Source organism: Exophiala aquamarina, assembly GCF_000709125.1.
Source record: "Exophiala aquamarina CBS 119918 chromosome Unknown aczIA-supercont1.3, whole genome shotgun sequence".
NCBI lineage: Eukaryota > Fungi > Ascomycota > Eurotiomycetes > Chaetothyriales > Herpotrichiellaceae > Exophiala > Exophiala aquamarina.
Window position 1 is genome coordinate 1,537,937 of NW_013550585.1, and position 24,817 is coordinate 1,562,753.

At 49.6% G+C, this 24,817-nt stretch overlaps 13 protein-coding genes across 13 annotated transcripts; 7 read left to right on the top strand and 6 right to left on the bottom strand.

The window, feature by feature from the left end:
- Nucleotides 1–589: 589 nt before the first annotated feature.
- A1O9_04140 (uncharacterized protein) lies at nucleotides 590–1,591 on the bottom strand (the record flags this gene model as incomplete). Its single annotated transcript, XM_013406432.1, has 1 exon — nucleotides 590–1,591. The coding sequence occupies one exon, from the start codon at nucleotides 1,589–1,591 to the stop codon at nucleotides 590–592; it is 1,002 nt and encodes a 333-aa protein (XP_013261886.1).
- Nucleotides 1,592–2,537: 946 nt separating this feature from the next.
- A1O9_04141 (oxidoreductase) lies at nucleotides 2,538–3,487 on the bottom strand (the record flags this gene model as incomplete). The annotated part of the gene is made up of 2 exons (XM_013406433.1): nucleotides 2,538–3,175; nucleotides 3,232–3,487. The coding sequence occupies 2 exons, from the start codon at nucleotides 3,485–3,487 to the stop codon at nucleotides 2,538–2,540; spliced, it is 894 nt and encodes a 297-aa protein (XP_013261887.1).
- Nucleotides 3,488–4,195: 708 nt separating this feature from the next.
- Nucleotides 4,196–5,002, top strand: A1O9_04142 (uncharacterized protein; the record flags this gene model as incomplete). Its single annotated transcript, XM_013406434.1, has 1 exon — nucleotides 4,196–5,002. The coding sequence occupies one exon, from the start codon at nucleotides 4,196–4,198 to the stop codon at nucleotides 5,000–5,002; it is 807 nt and encodes a 268-aa protein (XP_013261888.1).
- Nucleotides 5,003–5,456: 454 nt separating this feature from the next.
- Nucleotides 5,457–7,265, bottom strand: A1O9_04143 (uncharacterized protein; the record flags this gene model as incomplete). The annotated part of the gene is made up of 1 exon (XM_013406435.1): nucleotides 5,457–7,265. The coding sequence occupies one exon, from the start codon at nucleotides 7,263–7,265 to the stop codon at nucleotides 5,457–5,459; it is 1,809 nt and encodes a 602-aa protein (XP_013261889.1).
- Nucleotides 7,266–7,747: 482 nt separating this feature from the next.
- Nucleotides 7,748–9,052, top strand: A1O9_04144 (tRNA-dihydrouridine synthase 2; the record flags this gene model as incomplete). The annotated part of the gene is made up of 1 exon (XM_013406436.1): nucleotides 7,748–9,052. One exon carries the CDS (start codon nucleotides 7,748–7,750, stop codon nucleotides 9,050–9,052), a length of 1,305 nt encoding a protein of 434 aa, XP_013261890.1.
- Nucleotides 9,053–9,852: 800 nt separating this feature from the next.
- A1O9_04145 (uncharacterized protein) lies at nucleotides 9,853–10,197 on the bottom strand (the record flags this gene model as incomplete). The annotated part of the gene is made up of 2 exons (XM_013406437.1): nucleotides 9,853–9,942; nucleotides 9,991–10,197. The coding sequence occupies 2 exons, from the start codon at nucleotides 10,195–10,197 to the stop codon at nucleotides 9,853–9,855; spliced, it is 297 nt and encodes a 98-aa protein (XP_013261891.1).
- A 519-nt stretch (nucleotides 10,198–10,716) lies between these two features.
- A1O9_04146 (uncharacterized protein) lies at nucleotides 10,717–11,895 on the top strand (the record flags this gene model as incomplete). The annotated part of the gene is made up of 1 exon (XM_013406438.1): nucleotides 10,717–11,895. One exon carries the CDS (start codon nucleotides 10,717–10,719, stop codon nucleotides 11,893–11,895), a length of 1,179 nt encoding a protein of 392 aa, XP_013261892.1.
- A 493-nt stretch (nucleotides 11,896–12,388) lies between these two features.
- Nucleotides 12,389–13,582, top strand: A1O9_04147 (uncharacterized protein; the record flags this gene model as incomplete). The annotated part of the gene is made up of 1 exon (XM_013406439.1): nucleotides 12,389–13,582. The coding sequence occupies one exon, from the start codon at nucleotides 12,389–12,391 to the stop codon at nucleotides 13,580–13,582; it is 1,194 nt and encodes a 397-aa protein (XP_013261893.1).
- A 713-nt stretch (nucleotides 13,583–14,295) lies between these two features.
- On the bottom strand, nucleotides 14,296–16,050 carry A1O9_04148 (uncharacterized protein; the record flags this gene model as incomplete). Its single annotated transcript, XM_013406440.1, has 3 exons — nucleotides 14,296–14,523; nucleotides 14,615–15,423; nucleotides 15,498–16,050. 3 exons carry the CDS (start codon nucleotides 16,048–16,050, stop codon nucleotides 14,296–14,298), a joined length of 1,590 nt encoding a protein of 529 aa, XP_013261894.1.
- A 389-nt stretch (nucleotides 16,051–16,439) lies between these two features.
- A1O9_04149 (uncharacterized protein) lies at nucleotides 16,440–17,906 on the top strand (the record flags this gene model as incomplete). Its single annotated transcript, XM_013406441.1, has 6 exons — nucleotides 16,440–16,755; nucleotides 16,815–16,927; nucleotides 16,979–17,097; nucleotides 17,156–17,185; nucleotides 17,247–17,730; nucleotides 17,781–17,906. The coding sequence occupies 6 exons, from the start codon at nucleotides 16,440–16,442 to the stop codon at nucleotides 17,904–17,906; spliced, it is 1,188 nt and encodes a 395-aa protein (XP_013261895.1).
- Nucleotides 17,907–18,513: 607 nt separating this feature from the next.
- On the bottom strand, nucleotides 18,514–20,711 carry A1O9_04150 (uncharacterized protein; the record flags this gene model as incomplete). The annotated part of the gene is made up of 3 exons (XM_013406442.1): nucleotides 18,514–18,528; nucleotides 18,584–19,692; nucleotides 19,775–20,711. The coding sequence occupies 3 exons, from the start codon at nucleotides 20,709–20,711 to the stop codon at nucleotides 18,514–18,516; spliced, it is 2,061 nt and encodes a 686-aa protein (XP_013261896.1).
- Nucleotides 20,712–21,154: 443 nt separating this feature from the next.
- On the top strand, nucleotides 21,155–23,593 carry A1O9_04151 (uncharacterized protein; the record flags this gene model as incomplete). Its single annotated transcript, XM_013406443.1, has 8 exons — nucleotides 21,155–21,209; nucleotides 21,526–22,100; nucleotides 22,150–22,261; nucleotides 22,313–22,583; nucleotides 22,633–22,735; nucleotides 22,783–23,091; nucleotides 23,139–23,292; nucleotides 23,334–23,593. 8 exons carry the CDS (start codon nucleotides 21,155–21,157, stop codon nucleotides 23,591–23,593), a joined length of 1,839 nt encoding a protein of 612 aa, XP_013261897.1.
- A 304-nt stretch (nucleotides 23,594–23,897) lies between these two features.
- A1O9_04152 (uncharacterized protein) lies at nucleotides 23,898–24,695 on the top strand (the record flags this gene model as incomplete). Its single annotated transcript, XM_013406444.1, has 1 exon — nucleotides 23,898–24,695. One exon carries the CDS (start codon nucleotides 23,898–23,900, stop codon nucleotides 24,693–24,695), a length of 798 nt encoding a protein of 265 aa, XP_013261898.1.
- Nucleotides 24,696–24,817: the final 122 nt, after the last annotated feature.

Here is a 24,817-nt window from a genome sequence, read left to right on the forward strand (position 1 = left end):
GCAAATGTACTGTATACAGATGTGCAACAATACACATGACAACCAATAATGTATCGTAGTTCATAACCACTTCAACTCCCCGCCAATAATCCGAATCTATATATGTTTATTTGCCACCTGACTCTGACATCTACACGTAACCGACGCCTTCCCGTACGTACATTCCTCCCTTGTCCTGTATTTGCTTCCTCGTAGCTCCGTTCGATGCCTCGACGCCGTACTTTCGCACTCAGTAATGATCATTTCTCTCCGTAGAGCATAGCCAGCTAGACAGTGATTGCGATCGGTCGACGGCAATGCGTCTAAGTCCGGTGTATCAGGCAGGCTAGCGTATACGAGAGACTTTAGGGCCAGGGCTAGTTACCGTATTTGGTTCAAGATACGACGCAGGGAAATAGGGGGCCTTAAGCGGGGAAGGGAGTGGGAGTCAGCTTGCTCGACGACATTGTATGGATCTCATGGTCACTTGGCATTGATTCCCTCTGAGGATCCGATCGCAGCACATTGTCCTCCTCGACCAGCTCTCTCGAGAAGTGGGACTTTTTCTACCCTCTCGAAAACCAACATCATAAGTGTCTTGAGAGAGACACTAGAGCCCTAAAGCCTTCTCTACCCTCCCCCTGTTCTTTGCGAAGAATTCGTCAACACCACCGAGCGGGACGCCGTAAGTCTTAACTTTTTCTAGGTCGACGATGTTTGGGTTGTCGTTCAGAAATAGATGGCTTGCGATCCATAGATTGGTGGGCGCCTGTTTCTGCGCTTCCTCAGTGGACAGATAGTTGACGGTGACGACCTTGCGATTTGAGACGGACCTCGTTAGCGCTTCGAAAGCCTCCTGCAGAGTTAGGTTGATGCTTGCGAGCGGAATGGTTTTATTTGCCCACTTCTCGGCGAACTCAGATGGCGGTGCAAGTATCGCGGACGCCGCAAAGCGTCCAATGTCATCCGGGTCAAGGTGAGAGGCCACCAGAGCCGGGTCGAGGGCGGTGGTAACGCTGGGGTTTTCGGCACTCAGATCTGGGTACATAATAAGTTGATGTGGTGGAAGGTAGTTGGAAAGGAATGTCGCTGGGAGAAGTAAAGTATAGGTGTAGTTTGACGGTGTCGGGAATGGAGGAGCCTTGAGGGAGGAAACGATGCTGCCTTTACTCTTGTAGTAAGAATCTATCCAGCTTCCCGGTTGGATGTTCTTCAAAGCTTCATGATTATCGGCCCGATTGACCGCGGAATAGATGATGTGTTTAACGCCAGCAGCGAGAGAAGTTTTCAAAATATTGTGGCCATGACGTGACTCTGCTTCGAGGTCTGTAAAGACGGGGCTTACGTTGACAAATGTTGCTGTTGCTCCCTGACTGGCGGCTGTGAGAGCTTCCAGGTCATCAAAGTCGCCCTGAAATAGCTGCACCGTTTCGGGATCCAAGGCAACGAGAGACTGAGCTGAGGCGGATGTTGGATCGCGAACGAAAGCACGGATGGTCAACGGCGTAGGTGGATTGACCGATTTTGCCTTGATGAGAAGCTCACGCACAACGCCTCCACCCTGTATACCGGTGGCTCCAGTGACGAGGACGATAGCAGAAGGACAAGGCATTGTGAGTTTGTTGAAACGGATCAAAGTAGGCGAGAAAATTGCTGACCTCTGAGAGACGATGGCTTATATAGAGTTTTCTGCCTCTTGGTCGATCGATCGATCATGCTGGATACTACATTCCCAACCGGGTGATGGATACAGCGATCTCGGCCGAGAATGCCCCAACTTCCAGAGAGTTGAACCATTCATTAGAAGGGAAACTGTCCTGCCTGAGAACAAGACATCCTTGGCTTCTCTTTTGGGTGAAGCTTCAAGGCGCAATGCAGATAATACCATCGGTACCTTTTCGGGACGTTTTCTCGAATAGTCTTAGCGTATTGAGAACAAGCCCCAGAGTTCCGATCTTACATGGTGTAAACCCTTCGAGTATCGGTGGGATGACTTTATGACAATGAGAATCCTTGATCGGATACGGTTCTTCTGTGTGCTATGCTTCTGCTCGTCTCAGACATTGGATCAGGATCAAGGGCATGACGTGATGGTCACATCGTTGATAGGAAAGATCTTGGGATGAACATAAAAAGCAAATGCGGGCCCAGTATCCGTCAAAGTGCTTGAGGGGCCCTCTGATTTGCACAGCAGGTCGAAGCGGAAGTCTCTGTTCGCACGTCACTAAGGTCCTGCCTGGCAGCAACTTATAGAGTAGTTTTAACCCACGCAGCCATTCTTGGAAGTGCTGAGATACCGCCGTGGAGGGGCCCGCGGAGCAAACGTTCGCCTTTGCCTCGACGGTCGTGCTCTCTGGAAACATGCTATCAATAAGGCTGGCAAAATGAGACCGAAAGTGGGTGTTCTCTGGGCAAACTCCCAAGATCTAGATTTCGATATGTTGCAAGATCCAATACGAGAGACTTTGGAAGACTCTGAATCCACCAGTCTCGTCCCAAGATAGGATGAGACTTAGTCGCCTGTTCTCCCATCCAAATTGCGCATCAAATGCGTCGACTCATTCGCTTTTGGATTTGCGGAGCTTGGAAAGACCGAACAGGAGAGTCATGTACAGATCAAGAATGCCAGTCCAGGTATAACCACCGCTGATGTAGTACACCAGCCAGCTCTTGTTGCCTTCCCATATCCACCTTTTGCGGGCGTCTCTCATCAGCCATCTCCACGGCCAAGGCCCAGAGCCAGGAATGACTTGTTTGATGACACTCTCCGCATATGCCTCGTTGGGCATGGCACCTTCCTGGGAGTGCCCTTGCCGTCTCATGTAGTTGGCTTCGAGAGGTGCATATACACTGTTCTCTGGCAGATATCGCGTTGTGTGGGAAGCGATTCGGGATTTGACACCGCCCGTAACGATGTTGATGACCTTGACGTCGAACGGGGCAAGCTCGACTCTGAGGGTGTTTGCGTACGCATGCAGGGCAGCTTTGGATGCATTATATATGCTACCGAAGACATATGGAATGACTCCAGCAAGGCTGCCTATCATGACAATTGTACCTTTTGCCTGAATTAAGAGTGGCGCAAAGACCTGGCAGAGTCTGACGATTGCGAAGAAGTTAACATTGAAGATCTTCTTAGCATCTTCCACATCGACATCAATAGCGGGCATGACATATGAGACGCCAGCGTTGTTGACTAAGAGCAGGTTAGTTAGGAGGGACATTGATCGAGTCTCTGGTTAAGTTGCTTACTGAGAAAATCCAGTCCACGGCCCTGGGTCAGGTTTTCAACGGCCAGGTGCGTGGCCAAAATCGACTCATCGTTGTCCACGACGAGTTCAAGCGTCTCAATCCCTTGATCCGCAAGACCGGTTAGCTGTGCGAGTGACCGAGCAGTTGCAAAGACCCTAAAGCCTCGTTTATGAAAGCCTAGAGCGAGAGAGTTCCCAATTCCTCCAGCAGCACATCCGGTGATCAAGACCGTCTTTCTTCTGTCGTCCGTCGTCATGCTGAAATCCGGAGTAGAAGAATTTCTTCTCTGGGTGCTGGCGCTTTTTTGATAAGGGTGACCTATGTTGATAAGAAGGAAGGATCGGCGTCTAGAGATAAACGAAAGGAAGCTAAACCATCTGAAGTAGCTAGGGCATCAATGGGGGAGGGAGGTAGATTCCTGCTATTTATTCGGCTGCTGACTACTCGAAACACTACCGATAAGAGCACGGCCTGGGAGGCATATATTATTAAAGTCTTCTTGATATACGCACGAGCTGGTTGGGATTATTGTTGTCACCCTGTAGAGTCCGCCCAAGCTACGAGTGAAAGCTTTCCATGCTCAACACTCCTTTCATCAAAGCTCCGCTGCTAAGGCTCCAAGCTAAGCGCTTTCGGTAGCTGAGGAGCTCGAGCAGCCCTGCCCCGCATTTAAAGATAGAGATCATCAGGGACGCAGCTGGTTCCGTCTCGTGTGACGCAGCCAGGTTACCCAGTGCCAGCAGCAGGAAACCCACGGCATTCATAGCCACTTTATTGCCCGTTGCTTACTCCCCAAGAACTCTGGCTTCCTCTTCCTCTTTTCCTGCCTCGCTGTTCTCTTGCCCGTGTAAGTTGACCATTCAATCTGAGGTGGTCGGATAGATATAACGTGTATTATACCCCCACCCTCTGACCTATCCCTACCCATATTCCAGGCTGCCCTTCAGCCTCACTGTAGACAACCATGTCTGCAAAGACGAGAATCACAAGCAGCCCCGACCAGGACTGGCTTGACAAGTTCATTAATTTGCTTAGTCGCTCCTATATCACAACTCCTCTGACCACTGCCTTCATCACCGAGATCGATGGAACTCCTTCCTCCGCAAATCGAAGCGAGGTCATTACCCCGGAGAGGCTTACCAAGCACTTCACCCTGGGTATCACTGCGGCTGCTCGCTCTAATGTAGTTCTCATCGAGTCTGGCGATTTCACTGCCGCCGCGTTGTGGGAACCTCCTGACTTCTGTGGAATCCCACCTTCACAGGCTCGCCGAAACCCCGGTCCTATCCTCCAAGAATGGCGCAAGACAGCTCGTGATTTGAAGGCAAAATACCTATCGCTGCCAGATCAGGGACCTCACAGTTACGATCAGCCTGCTGCCCCCAGTCAGTCATCAGGTGCACCCTCCGAAGACCCTTACCCGACCGACTTCAACAAGGACATTGATTATGAGACTCGTCCGTTCTACCACCTTGCGATGCTTGCCAAGGACCCTGAAAAGGATACCAAAGAGAGTTTTGCCGCCGTCGTGGCTGTGTTTGATGTCTTCCTTAATAAGGCAAAGGAGGAGGGTGTGCCAGTATATCTCGAAACTGCGTTGGAGGAGAGCAAGAAAGATTATGAAGATCTTGGGTTCAAGGTTGCAGAGGAGGTAGTGATTGGAAAGGGCTTGGTGGACAGCACTGGATGGCCTAAGAAAGGTGGCGAAGGAGTCAGGACTTGGGCAATGCTTTATGACCAACATCTCAACGGACGGGATTTGACGGATTGAGATAGACCCAGCATGGGCCAGCAGCGGCGCAACTTGCAAGTCTCAAGTTTGACTAGATACCCCGGTATCTATATAAATACAAGGACCAATTCGAATGATCGTGCGTGTTTTCTCATCCGGCACCCATCAAGGCTTCACATATATGTATAATCAATGGGTACGGGTTAGAGTTCGACCCAGCTTGAAATAGTCAAATGCTTCAGTTTTTGTGATGGAAATAGTTCGTTCGCCATTGAGGCAGGAAGCTCAACACCACGGTCATGTTCGCATTGGCAAAGACATGTGGGAGGTATTTTGCAGTCCTAGCATCATTGTTTATGAACCAGGAAGACACTTGACATTCCGTTCTGGGTGAGCAATCCACCCTTGTGGTTTTGCCTCACGGCCGAGATGCATCAGGCGAATATCAGACGATCAGAAGCGTGGTCCAGAAAATATTTGACTGTAAGTGAGTTCAACAGTTATTAGGCCAGTTCTCAGTAACCCATTTTGCGATCAATGTCGTCATGTTGTCATCAGGCATATACTTGTCAACATCAGTAGCAGTATAGTCGAGACCAAAGAACTTCAACGCAAGCAGGATCCAAGGTTGGATGAACTCATTGAATACCACGTCCACTGTATCATTCTCTAGGTCAATGTTCTGAGGGTTTATAGTGGACTGGATGCAGTTTGGTTGTCGATAGAATGATATAGGTGAATGAATAGTGTCATCTCCGTCATCGCCTGCATCATCGACAGTAGTGTAGCCTGGAATTAGCTCAAGTTGGCTCGACAGAGCAAGTTGTTCATGATTGTGCGAGTTTGTGAAAGTCTCGAAGAAATGGCGATTAGTGTGAACTCCTAGTTGTTGCGGGATCTTCATCCTTGACATGGCTAGTGACGTGTCGACTTGCTCAAAAATCTCGCCACCACTGTTCAAAAGTTGGAGCAGGTTTTTCGCACGGTTATAGGGGACATCCTTGAGGAAGTGGAAGCCGCTTGTGAATGGACACATGATATATGTTGAATCTTTGGTGAAAGCACCTTTAAAGATATCAAAACGTATAGCCCCAGTGTTGGTGATTACCAATCTTGGTTTATCATTGCGCCGAGTGTCGTTGACAATTCCCGGAAATACTTGCTGGTCGAGCCAGCTGAAAACACTATTGTTACTTGGGTACTTGACTCGGTCCATCCAGAGATCTCGATCGGAGCAACCGAAGGTCCGATCCAAATCAAGGTTTTTGCGAGCTTTCTGGATTGCCATCGTAACATTGCGACCCCGATCCGTATGGAAAGTGGACGAGTTGTGGCCCGAATGGTGGTACAAGGAAAACAAATTATTGTCGATATACTTTCTGGAGAAGGAAAGTGAAGAGGTAGTGCTTCCATTAGTTGCAAGTCCACTGATAGACTGGAAGCCAATAGTTTCCATGAATCTACCGCTTGCAAGCCCGTAGGCCTTGCTGTCAAACTGCTTGTAATCCCTAACATGCCAATGTCCACCAAAGAATTGAATAGGAGTATCCCACTGAACCGACCGGATAGCCGAGTAAACAGCCTTAAACTCTTCGGACCGGATGGCCGAGTGGCCGGCGACGACAAACAGGTCCACATCACGGTCGCGAATTGCGTCTTGAAACCACTGTTCTTTGATCGTTTCCTCAACTTGCCGCACCACAGTATTGTTGTAGTTTCGGTCGAAGTTGTAAAGGAAGCCGAAGGCAATGATGCGTATTCCTTGCTTGTTCGTGGTGAACTTTTTAAATCTCGGAGCAAGTGGAACAAGGCTGCCGGTCTCAGGATCGACAATATCAAGGTTCGACGCAAGATAACTGTCGGCATATGCAGGAGCGGTGATCAGATATTCGTTTTCGGAGGAATTCTGCTTGTACAACTCATGGTTGCCTGAACATATAATATCCATATGCTGTGCACGGAAGATATCAAATGTAAATCGGCCTTTGGGATCCGAAGCATCGTACAGTCCATTTCCTTCGATGCGGTCGCCTGTATCAATAATCAACAAGTCTTTTCCTTCCGCCTCCAGCTTTTCACGCAGTCTGTCTGCGAAATCGACATAATCGCCCCAGTCTGCGCTGAATGAAGGCTCGAGCAGATGTCCGGCATGCCAGCCATGGGTATCGGTTGTATGGAGGAAATTAAGCTGACCGAATTGCAGGTCTCGTAGCGGCGCCTCGAGTGGTTTCGGTGCACGGGGCTGGGCAGCAAGTGCCAGCACCCCAAGCGAGGTGAGGGCCACCCAGGCCTTGAGATACATTGTGAGTCTCTCCTAGTCACCCGAGTGAATGCCTTGAGGACGAGGAAAGTGTATTCTATAGCATGTCGAGTTTGGAGGAGTACAAGGGCCAGGACAAGCCAGGGGATATATGAATGTGGTCGCTGAATGATATGCAGTCACTGGTAAACAATGGTCGCTGGAGGCCGCCTATAAAGCAGTGATCCTTCTTTTGAGGACCATATCTTGCCCTTTAACCTCCTTAGGTAAGCGGTATCTTCCTATCAGGAGGGTGCAGGCCTTATCACCACGTGACTGCGTTTCAATCCATATCGAACATTTCTTGTGCTATGCGGCTGGCTCACCTCCACACGTTGCCATGACTCTGCAGTCACATTACTCTCATTAACTCTTCCCTCTACATGTCAGTGGCTGTTGGCCATGCTTTACGGCCACAGCCTCTGCTACGACGCTCTCTACCCTTCGTAACCGGCGTGCGGTTTGTTGCGCTTTTCTCCACAACCATGGCCACCTCTTCGTCCGCCCCCCACCTCCCCATACCTTCCAAAGGTGTTGACTTCAGGGGCAAAGTCGTCCTCGCTCCTATGGTGCGCTCGGGAGAACTTCCATCGCGTCTACTGGCTCTCAAATATGGCGCTGATCTTGTCTGGGGTCCAGAAACCGTTGATAGAGCAATGATTGGGACTGAACGGAAAATGAATCCGCGAACGGGGTGTTTAGAATGGACACGAAATTCTAACAGCAACCCATTGTCAAGAATGCCTGCGAGAGAGGCCGTCATTTATCGCATCGATCCAAAGAGAGAATCGTCACAACTCATCTACCAGATTGGTACCTCGAACCCCGATACCGCTGTGCAGGCTGCTAGTCTTGTTGCGCCATATGTAAGCGGAATTGACGTCAATGCTGGTTGTCCAAAACCGTTCTCCACGTCAGGTGGAATGGGTGCTGCACTTCTGCGCACTCCTGACCTTCTTTGTAGCATCCTAACCGCCTTGGTCGCAAAGGTTGGCACGCCAAACGAAATCGGCATCAGTGTCAAGATCCGACTTCTTGAGACGCCGGAAGCAACATCATCCCTCGTTAACCAGCTTTGCAAGACCGGAATCACCGGGCTGACTATCCACTGTCGCACCACTCCAATGAGACCACGAGAACGTGCAATCAGAGACCAGTTGAAGATGATTGGCGACATTTGCAGAAATCATGGTGTTGCGTGCCTGATGAATGGAGATGTCAAGTGTCGAGAAGAGGGCCTTGCTCTGGCGCAGGAATATGGTATCGATGGAGCAATGATTGCTACTGCTGCGGAGGCGAATTCGTCCGTCTTCCGCTCCAAAGACAACGGTGGACTTGCACCGTGGCAAGATGTGGTGAAAGAATACTTGCAGTTGGCCATGAGTGTCGAGAATAAGTGGGCTAATACAAAATTCCTCCTTTCACAGCTCATGCCGTCAAAGAGTCCTGTATTTCAACCCGTGCAAATGTCTCGGAGTCATTGCGAAGTATTGGCCCTATTGAATATTACCAATGCCGATATCATCAATCAGGCTGAAGAAGCTGACAGAATCCTTGGGCTCGATGTGCCTCGAATTACGAAAGCCGATGTCAAACGGCAACACAAGCAGGAAGCAAAAGAAACCAAGCAGAAGAAGCAGGCAAAGCTAGCGAAGCGGGCTCTGGAGGAGGATAGAAACCGCAAAAGAGGTGCTAGTGAGGAGCGGACTAAGAAGCAAAGGGCCGAGATTGCTGCTGAAAACGTTGGCTTCGACGGAATAGGACAAGGTGCGATGGCACTTGCAGCGTGATCAATGCAACATGCTGAGGATGTCCTCCCAGCAACACCAATGATAGATGACCACAAAGGAGCTATTCAGAGCAATCCCTTGATACCCCAAGGGTTTGCTCTATCTCAGCAGGCTCAAACCTTCACTAGCGGCCGGTGTCCATGCAGAAATCCATCCATTGATGATGATGAGGTCTAGCCGCCTATAGTAGAAGCGCCATGCTGGGCCTGGATGCGGTTCTCCAATGCTGCATCCAGAAACATAACGAAGCTTTGGCTTTTGCAAGAGCTCTATTGTACAACTATATGATAAATATACATCATAAACAGATCAGAGTTTATGTACCACTTGTCGTGCCTATATTCCTTCTTTTTCATACAGATTGGTATCCGCTCCGGTCCATTAGATCATTGCCCTTCGAATTCACATGCCACTACATAGAATTGATGCTGGGCAGGTAGAGGGTCCATGAAATGAACATTGCCCCTGCCTGCCAATGCCATCACCTTCACCTTTCTTGAATTGCCCTTGGAATATCCCCTGCTGGTCTCAACTCCGGCAGTAGCAAAGCCACAGAGCTCAGCGGAATAGTTGGCTCTAGCAGATCCCTGGCTTCAGAAGTATTGTCTCTCTTATTGTCCCGCCTCACCATCGATGGTCCCTGGTTTGTGGTTTGCAAGCCAGGAGTGATAGCGTCTTTGCTGCCGGAGCCGAGAGCAATATCACGACGAAGATACACTTCATATGGCATTCAAAATCGCAGGTCAAAGACCACCAGAAGAAGATCTCTCTCGAATAGCTCGATAGTCTCCTCCGGGGGATCAGCCCTTCAGATCCTCCTGCCTCGCCATCACCCGCGCGTGCCTATCGACCTCCCATATGATATCCCTCAGCTTGACCGTTTCAATCGGCTTGTTTGCAGCTCGCGCCTCTGCTATCCTCTCCGGCGTTTCCTGCACCCAGCTGTACTTCAAGGTCTTGCCGTCTTTGAAGGCTAATTCAAGCGTGGACGGAGCGGTGGAGCTTCGCGGTAGCTGTGTCGACTTGATCTTGATGGTTCGGTGCGCAGCGGCTGGTAGAAGCGACAGTACTAAGCGCGGGATCTTGGATGTGGGCAGGAATGGGTTGAAGCTTGCGGATAAGCTGGTCAGGTATGTAGTTTTCATGATTGCGGGAGAAGGGAAATTCCGGAGCTCCGAGAGGTGCGATGGTGGTGGAAAGGCTGGTGGATGGCCTGTTGCAACGTCCGAGAATTTGGATCGCGATCCTGGTCAGAATTGCGCTTGTAGATGTCTTTGTCTGTGGAATGAGGTCCCGGATGCGATGTTTGACGCTCCCTTGCCGTTTCTGGCGTCGATGACCGAGGCGCTGCCACACGCAGTAGATATTCGTCGAGGAACTGGTGCTAAGGAAGGAAGATTCTGTCACCAACTTGTTTTCCGCTACCTAGATATCTCCCGCCGCGAATGGTTTTGTGTGCTTTTGCAGGCTCGAGGAAGTGTACTAACCGACGGACAAGAGCTTCTCAGAAAAGCCGCCTAGGTTTCCCCAAAATGTTTGTCGTATTTGTCGTGTTTGTCGCGTTTGCACAATATTTGTCCCTCATCCTCTAGTTACTGGACACCAAATCCTTTACGTATTGCATCCTACTTCCTCGAGTTCTGTGAGCTCGCGTTGAGGATATCATGACTTCCTCGCTATCACAACGCTTGCAAGCGCTTGCCGATGCCTTGAAAGAGACCCTAGGTGTGATACAGGAGTTGAAGACCTTCTCCGCAGGCGATGGAAACACGGATGAACGACGACTGGAACTTGCGACAGATATCCATGAAAGATTGAGAGAACACGAAGACACTCTTGAGATATTAGGACAAGAGGTCCAAGACGACAATATTCCTACCAAGAAAAGAAACATTCCATCTTCGCGACCTGATCGAGAAAATGAGCACGAGCGCAATGCAGACCACCTCGTCCGCTTGCAGGAGGATTTGAAATCTGCACGGGCAAACTTTAGAAGAGCGCAGCTACAGGCGAAGCGAGAGTCTGAAAATCTCAAACGGCAGAACCGCGAGCTATTATTCACTGGTCGCAAAGACTCAGCGGACCAAGGAAACTTAAGAAGGACGGGGAAGCATGAAAAGTTGACCCAGGACGAGATAGCACTGCGGTCCGCAGATGATGTGACGCAAGCGTTAAGGAGGATACATAATCAATTGGAGGGCGAATTGGCGCAGTCCCAATTCGCGCAGCAGACGTTGAATGAAAGTCAAGACGCAATGGCCGGGCTGTCCGAGAGCTATACTGGCACCACAGACTTGTTGAAATCGTCCAGAGGTCTAGTCAGTCAGCTAGTCCGTAGTAGCAAGTCGGATAGTTGGTACCTGCGCTCAGCCTGGTGGATGTTGATCCTCACAATTGCCTGGCTGTTTTACAGAAGGATTCTGTATGGACCCAGTTTGTTGCTGATCTACTACCCGTTCCGCATGCTATGGTTTACACTGGGCAGCATTGGCACAATCATTCTCGGAAATTCTTCAACTGAGCTCGGAAATCGCGGACCGCTAAAGCCTTCGCTTTCGGTCTCAATGCCTGCGATTGGAATTCCCAGACAGCGTTCTGTACGCCCACCCATGAGTATGGAGCTTCCGGCTAAAGGAGATGGCTGGCACAGGCATCCTGAGCAGCACAGAGAGCAGACTGAGAGTATTGTCGAAGAGATTGAGCGTATCACAGGTCAATCTTCCTCCGGCCCCGAGGAATCTGAGCAAGGAATGCAGGAGAGTCAGGACTCCGGCCGGAATACCTTGAAGAGAATGATGGAGGTAGAAGTTGAACCTTCAGGTAGATCCAGGGATGAGCTATGAAACATGATACAGGAGGCCACCTGCCTAATAATGAATAAATGTTAGCGACGGTCGCTTGAGCTTTCAGCCTTGTCACGTGAACCACTTAACCAGGCTGAACTCCCCACGCCAAGCCCAGTGCGCGGTCGCGTTCCGACGCGTTCTTTATCACTCAACCAACAGAATGATATTCCTTGGTGTCCAATCCAAGTTCCAAGAATTCCACATTAGTACTCAAATCGTCTAAGAAGTGTCTGCTACATTTATAAAGCGACGTCAAGTCCCGGTCATCTCACTCAAGACTAGTTTACGGAGTGTGTCAACTGCGCCCAACACCGTGACTTCGACGTCGACATCAAGTTGAACTTCACTGAACGAATTTTCAAGCACTCTCAACATTTCCAAAGGTATTCTGAAGGAATTACTGATCACATTTTGGGAATATTTGTGGTTTTCGATATCTTTCTGACGCCACTCACTTTGGGTTTGCCACAAACTTCAACACCTCTTCAACATGTCGAATTTCTTCGACAACAAAGCCCGCGCTGCCGCTGCTAAGTCCGACACGAAGCCAAAGTCATCTGCGGAACACACAGTCGCTGCGAGGGCACAACCCTGGGTCGAAAAGTATCGACCAAAAAGCTTGGACGAGGTGAAAAGCCAAGAGCATGCCACTGAGACCCTTCGCCGTATGGTAAACGCCAACAACCTACCACATCTGCTCCTTTATGGCCCTCCAGGCTCGGGCAAGACGTCGGCTATTCTCGCACTATGTCGAGAACTTTTTGGGCCAGAATTGTACTCGAGTAGGGTCTTGGAGCTTAACGCTTCCGATGAACGGTCAATAACGGTGGTTCGGGAGAGGATCAAGACCTTTGCTGCGTTGCACCTCGTCAACGCACCTACATCTAAGGAGTACAGGGAGCGCTACCCATGCCCAAGTTTCAAGGTGATTGTTCTTGATGAGGCCGACCAGCTATCTCAAGATGCTCAAGGAGCGCTCCGCCGAGTGATTGAGATTCATTCCAAGATCACAAGATTTGCCTTGTGCTGCAATTACGTCAGCCGAGTGATCGCACCGCTTGCGAGTCGGTGCTCGAAATTTCGATTCAAGGCCCTTGAGGGACCGCAAGCGATAGGTCGAGTCGCGGACATTCTGAAGGCCGAAAATGTCTCCTATGATCAAGGCGTCATAGAGAGGTCTCTGAAGGTCTCTGATGGTGATCTGCGTCGTGCCATCAATCTGCTACAAAGTGCAGCCCGCCTCGTTGGAGCAGGAATCCCTGCTTCTAATGGTCACACATCAAAGTCGATCTCAGACGACTCTGATGAGAACATGGGTGATGATGACAATGTCAAGCCCGTGAATGCTGTCAACATCAAAGTCGCTGACATTGACGAGATCAGCGGCGTCTTCCCAATGGCCTTGACTGACCATCTCTTGAAGACTTTGCAAAAAGGCAACACTCGCAATTACAACTCCATCGCAAAAGAAATTGCTGACATCACTGCCTCGGGCTATTCTGCCAATGAGGTGCTCTTGAGCCTCTATAATAAGATCGTCTTCGATGAACTGGTCGACAACAAGAAGAAATACCAGTTGACTCAGATCTTCTCAGACTTCGATCGTCGTCTTATTGATGGTGTTGACGAACAGCTTTCTGTGCTCGATTTATCCTGCCAAATTGCAGGCGTCCTGGCAAAGTGATGGAACAGCTGATTGTGTAATTAGTGAGCGATAGATTCTTCAACCTTTACACAGTCGGTCACACTACCCCTACATCCTTGTATTGTTACGTGAATCTACCAATCAGGTCAACATTCTGATCCCATATAAGCTAGGGTGCTTCTACATCATTACCAACTAAATGTTACTGGACCTTGAATGGACGACCTTATCCATGTGTTCTTATTATGAACATACTATCCATGCAGCGAATGGTCTCCGCCGATGGACCTGTGATAATACTGCCGTGAGATGCTCCAATCTTCGACCTAATTCGACCATTTCCTCGCCATCTGCGCTGGTGCTTTTCTTGAGTGTTGAGCTTCTCATCGCCACCACATACTCACCCAGGTCAACGTACGAACAGTCGTACGAGCATCTAGCCTTGTGTTTACCTACTCTTCATAACCAGAGCGGGTTGTCCCTGGGATGCTCCAAGCACTGCTCTTGGGATGGAATGGATGAGAGCACGATATTGCGATGGCATTGTCTGCGAGCAGATAGATGGACTGGTCCACAAGCTGAATGTTTCAACGAGAACCATGCCACATGAAGACAGGAAGGTAGAAAATCAAACTCGATTGTCACCAGACGTACAATTACTGTCTGCACTATAATGCTTGAAGCTGATATCCTTGCGTGGTGACATGCGTAGTGCTCGTCCTGGAGGTATTGTACGCTCCTGAATCAACACTTCACTGAGACCGAAAACTCAGATACCGCCCCTGCTCCACGAGCTCCTTGCCCTTCAAGGACAGTTTGTCCAAATCGATAGGGAGGCTTATCGGATTCACTTTCGTCTTTTTGGCCTCGAAGTCCAGAGAATGCTCTATCAAGAACCTCAGCATCCACCCATCCAGCTTATGTGTCCCTGGCTCTGTTGATAGCAGACACATATCTTGGAAGACGACTAGGCGTTCGATCTGTGTTTTTCCATCAACGTTAGCTAAGTCAGCGTGAAGAGCGGAAATGTTAAGCACTGAATTCCATTCTCCCATGCGCGATGGTACATACCATAGCAGATGTGGAAGGCCAATATTGCGTGAGGTCAATAAGTGCCTCGAAATTGGAGTTGAGCTCCTGGCGGACCGTCGCAAGCTCATCTAACTCACCAAAGAGAAGGGTGTGCAGCAAGACAGACGACGACACTGTTACCATGTGGCTGATGTTGGGATATACCACGTCACAGCTTTTCAATTGCCGAGCCTGGCGCAACAGCGAGCTGAAGGATGAAGCATGAGTTTTACAGCGGGCGGTATATATGCGATCGGTTGAAGACGTCTCCTGCTGAGCTTCGAGATATCGGAAATATAGGAGGATCGAAAAATGGTGATATGCCAAGTGTATTGAGATCAAAAGTCCACCTAGGCCATTTCTTTGCTGTTGAAGAAGATTTGTCTGATTCATCTGGGCATCAAATGGCAACATGTTTTTCCAATTTAGCAGATCCCTGGCCAGCTGCTCAACCTCTTGGTCTAAATTGACGTTATGCACTTCGCCGTTAGCGATACGACGATTGATATCATAGATCGGCCTAAAAAGGGGGACAAGCGTCATCATATGGGCCCATATTCCATGTTCTGGCGGATCAATGACGGAGACTTGGTCAGGCTTTAATGACGAGAATGTACTGTCGTTCATTGGCAGCTCTACCTTCACTTCGACATCCTTCATCTGGCTGTGGAGTCCTTGCCCGGAAATGCACCACATGTCAGTCATGTACAGCGAGCACCACACCCGTCGCCTTATCTCCCGATCGATGATAGAGCCCTCCAAAGCAGGGGAATTCACATTCATGATCTCAGCCATTGCGGTAGCGATACCTACCAACCAACGATTAGCATCTCATCCATCGAAGCACGATCCTTGGGGCATATCTAGCAATTATTGTACGTACGGATGAACAACGCCTCTGAGGCGCTATCGCCGTGGCCAACGCTTAGCATTGCAATCAAGATGCAAGCTTGAATGTTCTCAAGGCAGATATTCGAGATGTCCGCTTGCAACAGCCGCCTCGATTCCGTTGCAAAAAAGGAGCCTTGGGAGCGGAGATCAGGATTTCCTGAGAATTTGCACCCAATGGCACAGATGGCGTACAATAAAGCTTCGTTGAGGGTGCCGTTGTGTACCGATGACCGGAGAGTAGCTGGATGGAATATACTATGGGGCCTACCATCGAACTTGTCCAGGTAGTGGTCGACAAGCTCGATTACGATTCCACGAGACAGTTCTACTCTTGGGCCTATCTGCCGTTCAGGTGACTGGCCGAGGGTACTCGCGACTGCAGCTGATCGAGGAACTAGGGGCCGCTGGCCACCAAGCTGAACCTGTACATTTTCTTCACATAGCAGTTGTCTTTGTTCGCACGGAGCACAAGCCTCGCTGGGCGCGTTGCGAATACATCGGCGTTTGGCCCGACGGCATTGCGCGCACGCTGTTGGACTCCTCATCATCTATTCAGCGACCGCAGGAGGCTATCGAAACAAGTAAGATGGAGTACGTCTTACGATAGGTGCTAGAATGAAGGCCCTCATCATATTATTAAATCGTACCAAGACCCACAGCCGTTGTGGCCGGCATTACTCGGGTTTCGGAGTCGGAGAATGGCCGGAGATGATTGGCCTCATTTCCGTACGCCAAGTTTGCTCCCGCGACGACTTCCCAATCGGGAATACTCCTGTTCCTCATGTACCCAGCTACATAAAGACAGGACATTCTGAACTGTAGTCAATGTCAAATCATTCTGTTAATCTTCTCGAATCTTGGCTTCTAATACTCTTTGTCAAGTGCTTTCCCGAAAAGAGCGATCTTGCGAGCAGATTACTCACTTTGCCTTACCATGTCAGCCCTCCTCGAGCCTGTGACCTTCGGGAAAGACCTGGTATTGCGTAACCGAGTCGCTATGGCGTCATTGACACGAAATCGATGCGTTGATTCCTGCAAGCCTGGTCCAGCTCAAGTCAGGTATTACTCTGATAGAGCTCGGGATGGTCCTGGCATCATCGTGAGCGAAGGCACCTTGGTCGACTGGGCCGGCTTGGACTGGCCGCGTGCACCTTGCATGATATCCAATGAACATGCCGATGCCTGGCGAGTGGTCGTCGATGCTGTCCACAAGGAAGGATCCCTCATGTTCATGCAGGCATGGCACGCAGGTGTGTGGCTGCCCAAGGCTTATTGCAATTTGGACCGGATGTAACATCGGTCCTTATAGGTCGATGCCAGCATGACGAGATGCCTATCATGAAGAATGCAGGCCGCAGTGTGCTTGCGCCCTCATCCATCTCCGCTAAGGACGGGAAATACCATGACTTACCTGGCTTTCCGGTTCGCGGATCCCTCCCCCAACACAAGTGGTGCACAAACTGAGAGGCCTAGGGTCACACCGATAATGTCACAGCTATTGAGGATCCACGAGATCTTATAGAAACATATCGAAGGTCAATATCGCTGGCAAAAACGGCTGGATTCGATGGTATTGAGCTTCTCTGTCAAGGGTAGGGCAGCTTGGTCTCCACAGTCTCCAAATTTGGCATAAACTGACTTCACTGGCAGCGGCTACCTGCCACAGCAATTTTTAAATTCGTAAGAAGAAGCTATGATATCGATGGATTCTTCGCTCCGAATGCTGACAGCCTCGCTCTAGGCGTGCAAACAAACGAACTGATGCCTATGGCGGTCCTGTAGAAAACCGCTCTCGCTTCGCGTTGGAGCTCGTCGACGCAGCCAGCGAAGTATTCGGTGGGCCTGAATTCATTTGCATCAAAATCAGTCCTACCGACACTCTCAACGACTCAGTGGTCACGTTCGACGAAATGCAGGAGACCTACACATATTTGATCAAAGAATTGGTCAAGCGTAAAGTGGGCATTGTCACTATCTGCCGGCGCGGTGCCAACATTAGTGTCGAATCAGCCGACGCTTACAGCTTCAGCTTTCCACGGCCAAAAGGATATTTGTTGCCGCCGAAGTATGATCCGGTCCTAGAATTTGGCGGCTTGGTCAAGTTTCCTGGCAGCCCTTCTCTGCTCATGGCCAACCAGGACTATGGCATTGAAGAAGCTGACCAGCTGGTCCGAGAGGGCAAGATCGATCTGCTTATGATCGGAAGACCCTTCATCTTCAATCCAGTGCGTCATCCCCTTTAGATATACTGAGGTATTTGCTAATGATCTGGCAGGATGTCGTCACTCGCATCAGGAAGGGAGTGCCATTTGCAAATAATGATCGGGGTGATTTCGTTTATTATGGGCCGTACCGTGTGCCAGATGAGAACTATAACGACTGGCCAGTCGCTACTGCCTGATTGACATTTGGATGCAGAACATCCACATTGGGTCACCGTAGCTTAATAAACACATGGCCTTGATCAATATGCTACTTTTGTATCGTCTCCAATGTTACGGATGAAGTTCGGTGTTCCGCTTACAAGGCTGCACGACCCAGGGGTTGTCGTTGGCTAGATAGTACACGTCGCCTGGACCAACACCTTCCCGTACGGACTGTAGGCACAGTCAACCCAGATAGAATTTATTGGATCTCGAAAACGAATAGTCTGCTGGAAGGCCTCAACATGGTCTGCTGTAACTTGACTGATGGTTCGGGTGAGTCATGGCTTATCGTTCAGCTGAAAAACTCCAATTTTGAATAAGCTAGAATCTGATTACTAAAATACAACAGGGCTCACATCCTTGATGTAGAAGACATGTTTGATCTCGCCGCGATCATAACTTTGCTGACTTGTGATTGCCCTGGTCTTAGGACCAGACGGTTCTGCCAGACCCATGCTCGCGATGCTGGTCTCTCTCCACTGCCTCGATCGCGGCGTCACCGAGCAAGTACTCAAACATTCCTCATCACCAGTTTCCAATCGCAATTTGAGATTTTCTTCCCTTTTACCTGCGTTCACCGTTTCAATATTCTCGTTTCTGCATGAATGTCAGTGTCCATGTTTTTCTGCCTAGGAGAAGAGGGCGTGCTTACAATCTGTCTTGGGGGGATATCTTCGCGGTTGCGAGCTCGACCAGAGCTCCCATCTGATCCCTCGGCATTTGATCGCTTACGCTTCTTGCTTAGGTTATCGGCTGATGGAGTACGGCCCCGGCCTTGATTGTCATCTGCTGCCTGACCCATATTGGTCGAATCATCATGCTGGAACTCTCCGGACTTGGTCTCTGGGGTTCTGCTTTCGGGTTGAGAAGACTTGACCGTTTTTTTCCGTGGGCCTTGGAGAAGACTTGATGAGCCGAAATTTTCGGCGACCACAGTTTGCCTTATTGTCTCGCGTGTGCAGATGAGAGGATCTCCGAGGGTGTTATTTTTCGCGATTTTGGGGAAAGCCTGGTCATAACCAACTCGAGACTTTTTGGACTCTCCCTTACGTTGATTTTCCGCATTCCCGTGATCGCGGATGGGATTGAGTGGCGGGGTTGTTGGTATGTTTGAAACGTCGTTTTGGCCTGTGGAAGTCCGCTTATGGGCCCAATCCTTTAGAAGTGGAGCTTTCTTTCTCTGAATTCTGGTACTTTGATTTAGCTCGGCATCTGACACCATCCACACAATAGCCTTGTGCAAGATCTTAGAATCCTCATAGTTTTCCCCCTCGTCGTCTCCAGCCCTTTTGATGCAAGGCTCGACCACAAAATCTAGGGGCCAGTCAAGGATCCCGAGATCTCTTGGGTCATGTCCATCATCGTCCTCCTCGTCTTCTCTCAATTTCATCCCTCGATGGGCCTGAAATACTGGATGATTGATTTTGAATAGCTGGTTCTTCATTTCTTCGTCGTCCAGGAAGAAAACACCGATAAAGGGATACTGGTGAGAAAGTGATCTGGAAAGACTCAATGCATCTGTGACGATGGTCAACAACTCTATATATCTGTGTGTCCGTTGTTGATCTTGTTCAACGGGACGGAGGAGTAGGTTGCTCTGGCTCAAAATCCACAAAGTCACTTTCCCACAATGCATAGCAGCCCTTCTATGGATGGCTTTATCACTCTCGGTTGAGGGATACTGCGGTTCGGCGGTGGAACGGGGTCGGTCGATAGCACGGAGTATGTTGACCCTTAACTTATTTGCGGCTCCTTTGGATGCTAGATGGGATTAGCATCACATTCTAGGATCAAGGATGGAAATACTTGCTCAACTTTGCCACGTTCACAACCCAATTCAGACCGGTCTCCACCGTCGAGTCATTTTGGTCATGCTCATTCCAGAGGAGATGCTTGAATGGACTTTGAAGAGTAAAATGGCAGATAAATCGGTTGATCAGTGCATTTGTGATCATTCGGGGGGGTACTTGTTTGCTTTCCATAAGCTTCGTAAATCGTTCCGTTGCGAGCGGCTCATCTGCTACCTTACGCACACATGAAATAATCCCACCTATTTCGGAATCGCTCAGATCGGTCCAATCTGCGATTGACCATCGCGATGCCCAAGATTTGGAGCTGCGAAAGATCTTTGCTAGGTCGGCGCTAACCTCACTATCCGGCTCACAGGGGATCTTGTCTTTACCAATAAGACGCAGTTGTTCGTCCTGAATCTCTCGAAAAGTTCTTTCCAGGTCTCGGTTCTTCTCGTTAGCTGCTTGAAGTTGGTCACTCAATTCCTGGAATTTGAATTTTTGTTTCTCGGCCTCTTCTCTCAATTCAGTGTTTCGCTTCTTGATTGTTTGCTTTACTGACTTTATAGTGTTTCTTTCCTGTGTCAGCTTCACAATACGTCTATGTGCGTCCTTCAGATCTTTGGGCAGCCAGGGCTGCGTCCAATCCGCAGCTTCAGCATCAGCAGGACCAAATCCTGAGTTTTCCTGTTCTTTCCCTTTGACACTGGTGAGAGCTTCCTCGTAATACTCTCTTTGGGTTGGTTGAGTCTTCCCGGAATTCGTGGGCTTGTATTCTGCGTCTACATCGTTAACCCCCTTGAGCCGCTTGTTGTGTTTGGCTTCTTCCTCCGACTCGTCACTTATGGTGGTCGGGTTGTGTTTCGGCTGCTTCGTTGAACGATGCGGGCGATTTGAGGGGAGATTTGCGCTGTTCATGGGATCGGAGACATGGTCCATGAGAGGATTGTGCAATTTTCGTAGAGTAATCTCCTTCTGATTCGGCTCCATGATGCGTTGGTGTCAGGTATGTAGTTCATGAAAGGAAATAAGATTCTCCGCTCAATCCTATTCGGAGGATGATCTTGTGATGATGAAGTGTGGCTTGAACGCAGGCTCACCCGGTATTATTGGGGAGATGCAAAATATAGTATTGTAGAGTGATGTTGACTAGACATTGAATGAGATGTAAAGGTCCAAGTCCGCGGCTGCGGCTGGAGAACAAACCGCCATATGAAGGAATCTAGAGTGAAGCCTGAGTTGAAAGTGAAGTGACTTGACCCTAAGTGAATATTCAATGACTTGACCTGAGAGGTGATATGAACTTTGGGAGTGTTCTTGGTATGTGAAAACCCTGGCCAACCTCTGCCACACTTCTTCTTCCTCGCATCCAGTTCTTCTTCTAACAATCATTGAACTTGTCTCCAGTCAACTGAAAGGCAATCATCGTCACCATGCGTCCAAACGAGAACGTGCTGGGCATTCGAGCGCCCGGTAGCCGTAGCGAAGGTGAGAATTGTTCGTTTTGATCCCAGGAGTCATCCCTAAAACAATCAACAGCAACCACCACGACAAGTCCTCTCAAAACTCCAACAAAACGCAAAAGAACCGGTAAGCTATTGGCAGATAACCGACAGAGGAGAACTGAGAAATGCAGGGGAACCCTCAACACCCGAGGAAGAAGAGCGGAAGGCTCGAGCAAAAGCGGCCAGGCTAGTCAGACAGGCTGAGGCTCGGAACAAAGTCATCGTTGGCATTGATTTTGGCACAACCTACTCAGGTATTACCAGTTCCGCTTCTATTTGACATTTTGTGACTGTCATAGGCATCGCCTATGGAAGTACGACCCGGGACTGGAGTGAGGTCGTCGTAATCTCTCGATGGTCCGGTGGCCAGAACGACATCCAGGAAAAGGTACCCACACGAATAGCATATGCTGATGAGAATAACTTTTCCATTGATCGCTGGGGGTACGATGTGAAATCGGGCATGACAAGCACGCAGTGGTTCAAGCTACTGCTCGATAGCAACACCCGAGTCACAGACTTCGATGACCCGCAGCTGCAGCAGTCCATCGGAACAACCCTCATGCGCCTGCCAGAAGGAAAATGCGCAGAGGAAGTCGCTTCTGATTTCCTGTCGATGCTCTACAGCCACACTATTAGCTCTCTCTCGGATCTGATCGGAAGAACCGCTCTTGAGCAGACCGCAATCATATTTTCAATTACAACACCTGCAACCTGGTCTCTAGCCGCTCGCCAGGCCACTCGAACAGCTGCTGAGTCTGCTGGTTTCGGCAGTCGATGGAGAGACGAGATTATCCTCACGGATGAGCCAGAGGCGGCTGCGATCTTTGCTCTAAAGTCAGTTGTCACGGCTTTCGATGCGAAGCCTTTCCAGGTAATTCAGTATATATAGACGTCCGAATCTAACTAATGACGGTTGTTAGCCAAATACCTGCGTCCTAATAGTGGATTGTGGTGGAGGAACACTAGACCTGATTACCTACCGTATCCTCAAGACTGATCCTCTTCAGCTCGAAGAAGCATGCATTGGAGAAGGTCGGTCCCAATTCAAGATTGCCTCGGATAAATGACTGATAGTCCATTTAGGAGGGAAATGTGGAGCAACATGGATTGATCGAAACCTCCACAAACTCATGCAAGAACGGTTCGCCACAGCATTCACGAGCCTTCCCTCCACCAAAACTGGTGCTCAGAGCATTTTTATGGAGACGTTTGAGGGCATCAAACGTGATTTCAATGGCAATAACGGAGAGGAGCGAGTGTACGAGCTCCCATTGAAAATGAAACGTTTGGACGAAGATGATCCGGAGATGGCAGAGATATACGACTTCGAAGAGGACTTGGTAAGAATCACTGAGTAAGTCCTTCTTCTGACGCTTGCTGCTGCATGAGATTGAACAAGTTAGTGCCGACATCGAAGCAATGTTTGACCCAGTGGTGGAGAAGATGTTCGAGCTAGTAAGAAAGCAGCTCAGAAGTGTTCAGAAAGCCAAAGTGCCTCCAGTCCGAGTATGTTGCCCCTTTGCAATCCTTACACAAGTGCTGACTCAAATCAGACGATTGTCCTTTGTGGAGGGCTTGGTTCTTCGTCCTACATGAAAAAGCGATTGCAAAACCTTATCGACTGTGAGCTTAAGGGTAAGCCGGAGCTTGTGGTACCGCCTCGACCATGGTCCGCTATCGTTCGAGGTGCAGTCATCAGGGGGCTAGAAAAGTCGCCCGTGACCTACCGCCGCTGTCGTCATCATATTGGTGTCACGGTGCATGAGAAGTTTGTTGAAGGAGTCCACTGTGCGGACGACCTCTTTTTCTGCCCAAAAGAGGGACGGCGCGCGAAGAATAAAATGCTATGGCATGTCAAACGCGTAGGTACTCAGCTTCGCACTACCACAGCATACTGACTGAAACCCAGGGCGAAAAGGTTTCAGCGAACCTGAAGAGACCTATCCAGTGCTATGTCGTTGTGCATGAGACTGACATTTCGAAATCGGAATACATCGTGTACCAAGATTTCTATGCCTCCGAAAGCAAGGATGCGCCTGAGCGAATAGACTCAGAAGCAGATGGTAAGCAAATAACCACATAGCTCATTCAAAATGCTAATCAGAAACAGACGTGTGGAAGGTCGGAAGAATGAAGATCAATCTAGTCAAGGCTGTAGGACCTGAGCGCGCAAGACTCAAGGCACAGACCGGTCGATATCCAGCGCATCTAGCTTTCGACATAACTCTAGAGCTGACGCTCGGATCAGACAAAGGAGTTCTTCAGATTGAGGCAAAGCAGGGACGCAAGGTGTTTGGGATGGTTTCCATCGAGTACGAATATGATCCAGCACACAGAGGAGTTCTAGGGTCTTCCGACGATTGAAGGCATGGAGAGCCTCGCTTGAGCGCAACAACATGAAATGATGTTTGCAGTAGGAATGAAATCCAAGACAGACTGCAACTTTGGACGAGGATTGGGAAATGTAAGGTCACGTGGCAACATGGAGGAGGGGCTTGGCAAGGGAGGCGCCGAATCTCAAATTGGCGTCCAGCATGTTGGAGTTTCCATGACTTAGGACGACGCTTCATTTGCGCCCAGCACAGTCATATGCCAGACACAGATGCAGCGATTGTAATCCAAGGATGACACTTCTGTCATTCTTCTTCTCTTTTCTGCAGAAATTGGAATGAATGCCACTCAGAATGAGACCGTTGCCTTGTCCACAATCAAGTCGCTGCGCGTTCCTGATAAAACTGCCACTCTCCAGAGCCTCCTCCGACTGCTTGATGCCGTCATCTTCCTCCAGCTCGGCGCGCTGTATCTCCAGGATAACCTGACACTTTTCCTCCTGCTGCGTGCAGTCTCACAAGCAGCTCATAACCTGCCAGCGGTTCAACTACCGCCCGTCATTTTGATCAACGTCCTTTGCTTCGCGACACATCTCTTACAAGCAAGACCAGAAGCCAAAGGCTGGGCGTCACGGGGATATCTACATGGAGGTTTGATCATTGATTTTGTGGGGGAGCAGGGTCCTGTTTCAAAATGGAGGCTTGCCTCGATGGATCTCCTCATTTTTGGCCTGCAGTTGGTGGTACTGGTCGTTGGAAATGAGAGACTGAAAGCCGCGGGTGATCCGGCAGCACAAGAGCCGCACGACACACCGGATACTCAGGATCTGGAGGCCGCCGAGGAAGGTCGCGTGACGACCTCTGCTCGGGCGCCTGCAGAGACTGAGGATGGAATTGAACTTCAGAGTCTCCTGCCGGAAGGATCAGGACAGGATACTGCTAGTAACAGCAAGCCTCTGAATGCTGATCTGGAGGAAGATATTGTCGAGTTGGACATGCGACGAGGGCTAACGACATTGCTGAGAAGAGGTCGCACCAGCGCTGGTACTAGTACAAGCACCGACACGACTCCGGAAAGTGCTGGCATAGCGGAAATTCTAAGTCGGATAGCCGCTGCTCGGGCACGAGCTGCATGAAGCAATGTTTCTGCCATGTTCTAATAAATGATGCTGGTTGATGTCATGTTGGGTTCATGCGTCCTTTTACTCCTTCCCAAATCCCATGTGATTTTCGGCTCCCAGGCACAGCCTGTTCTTTA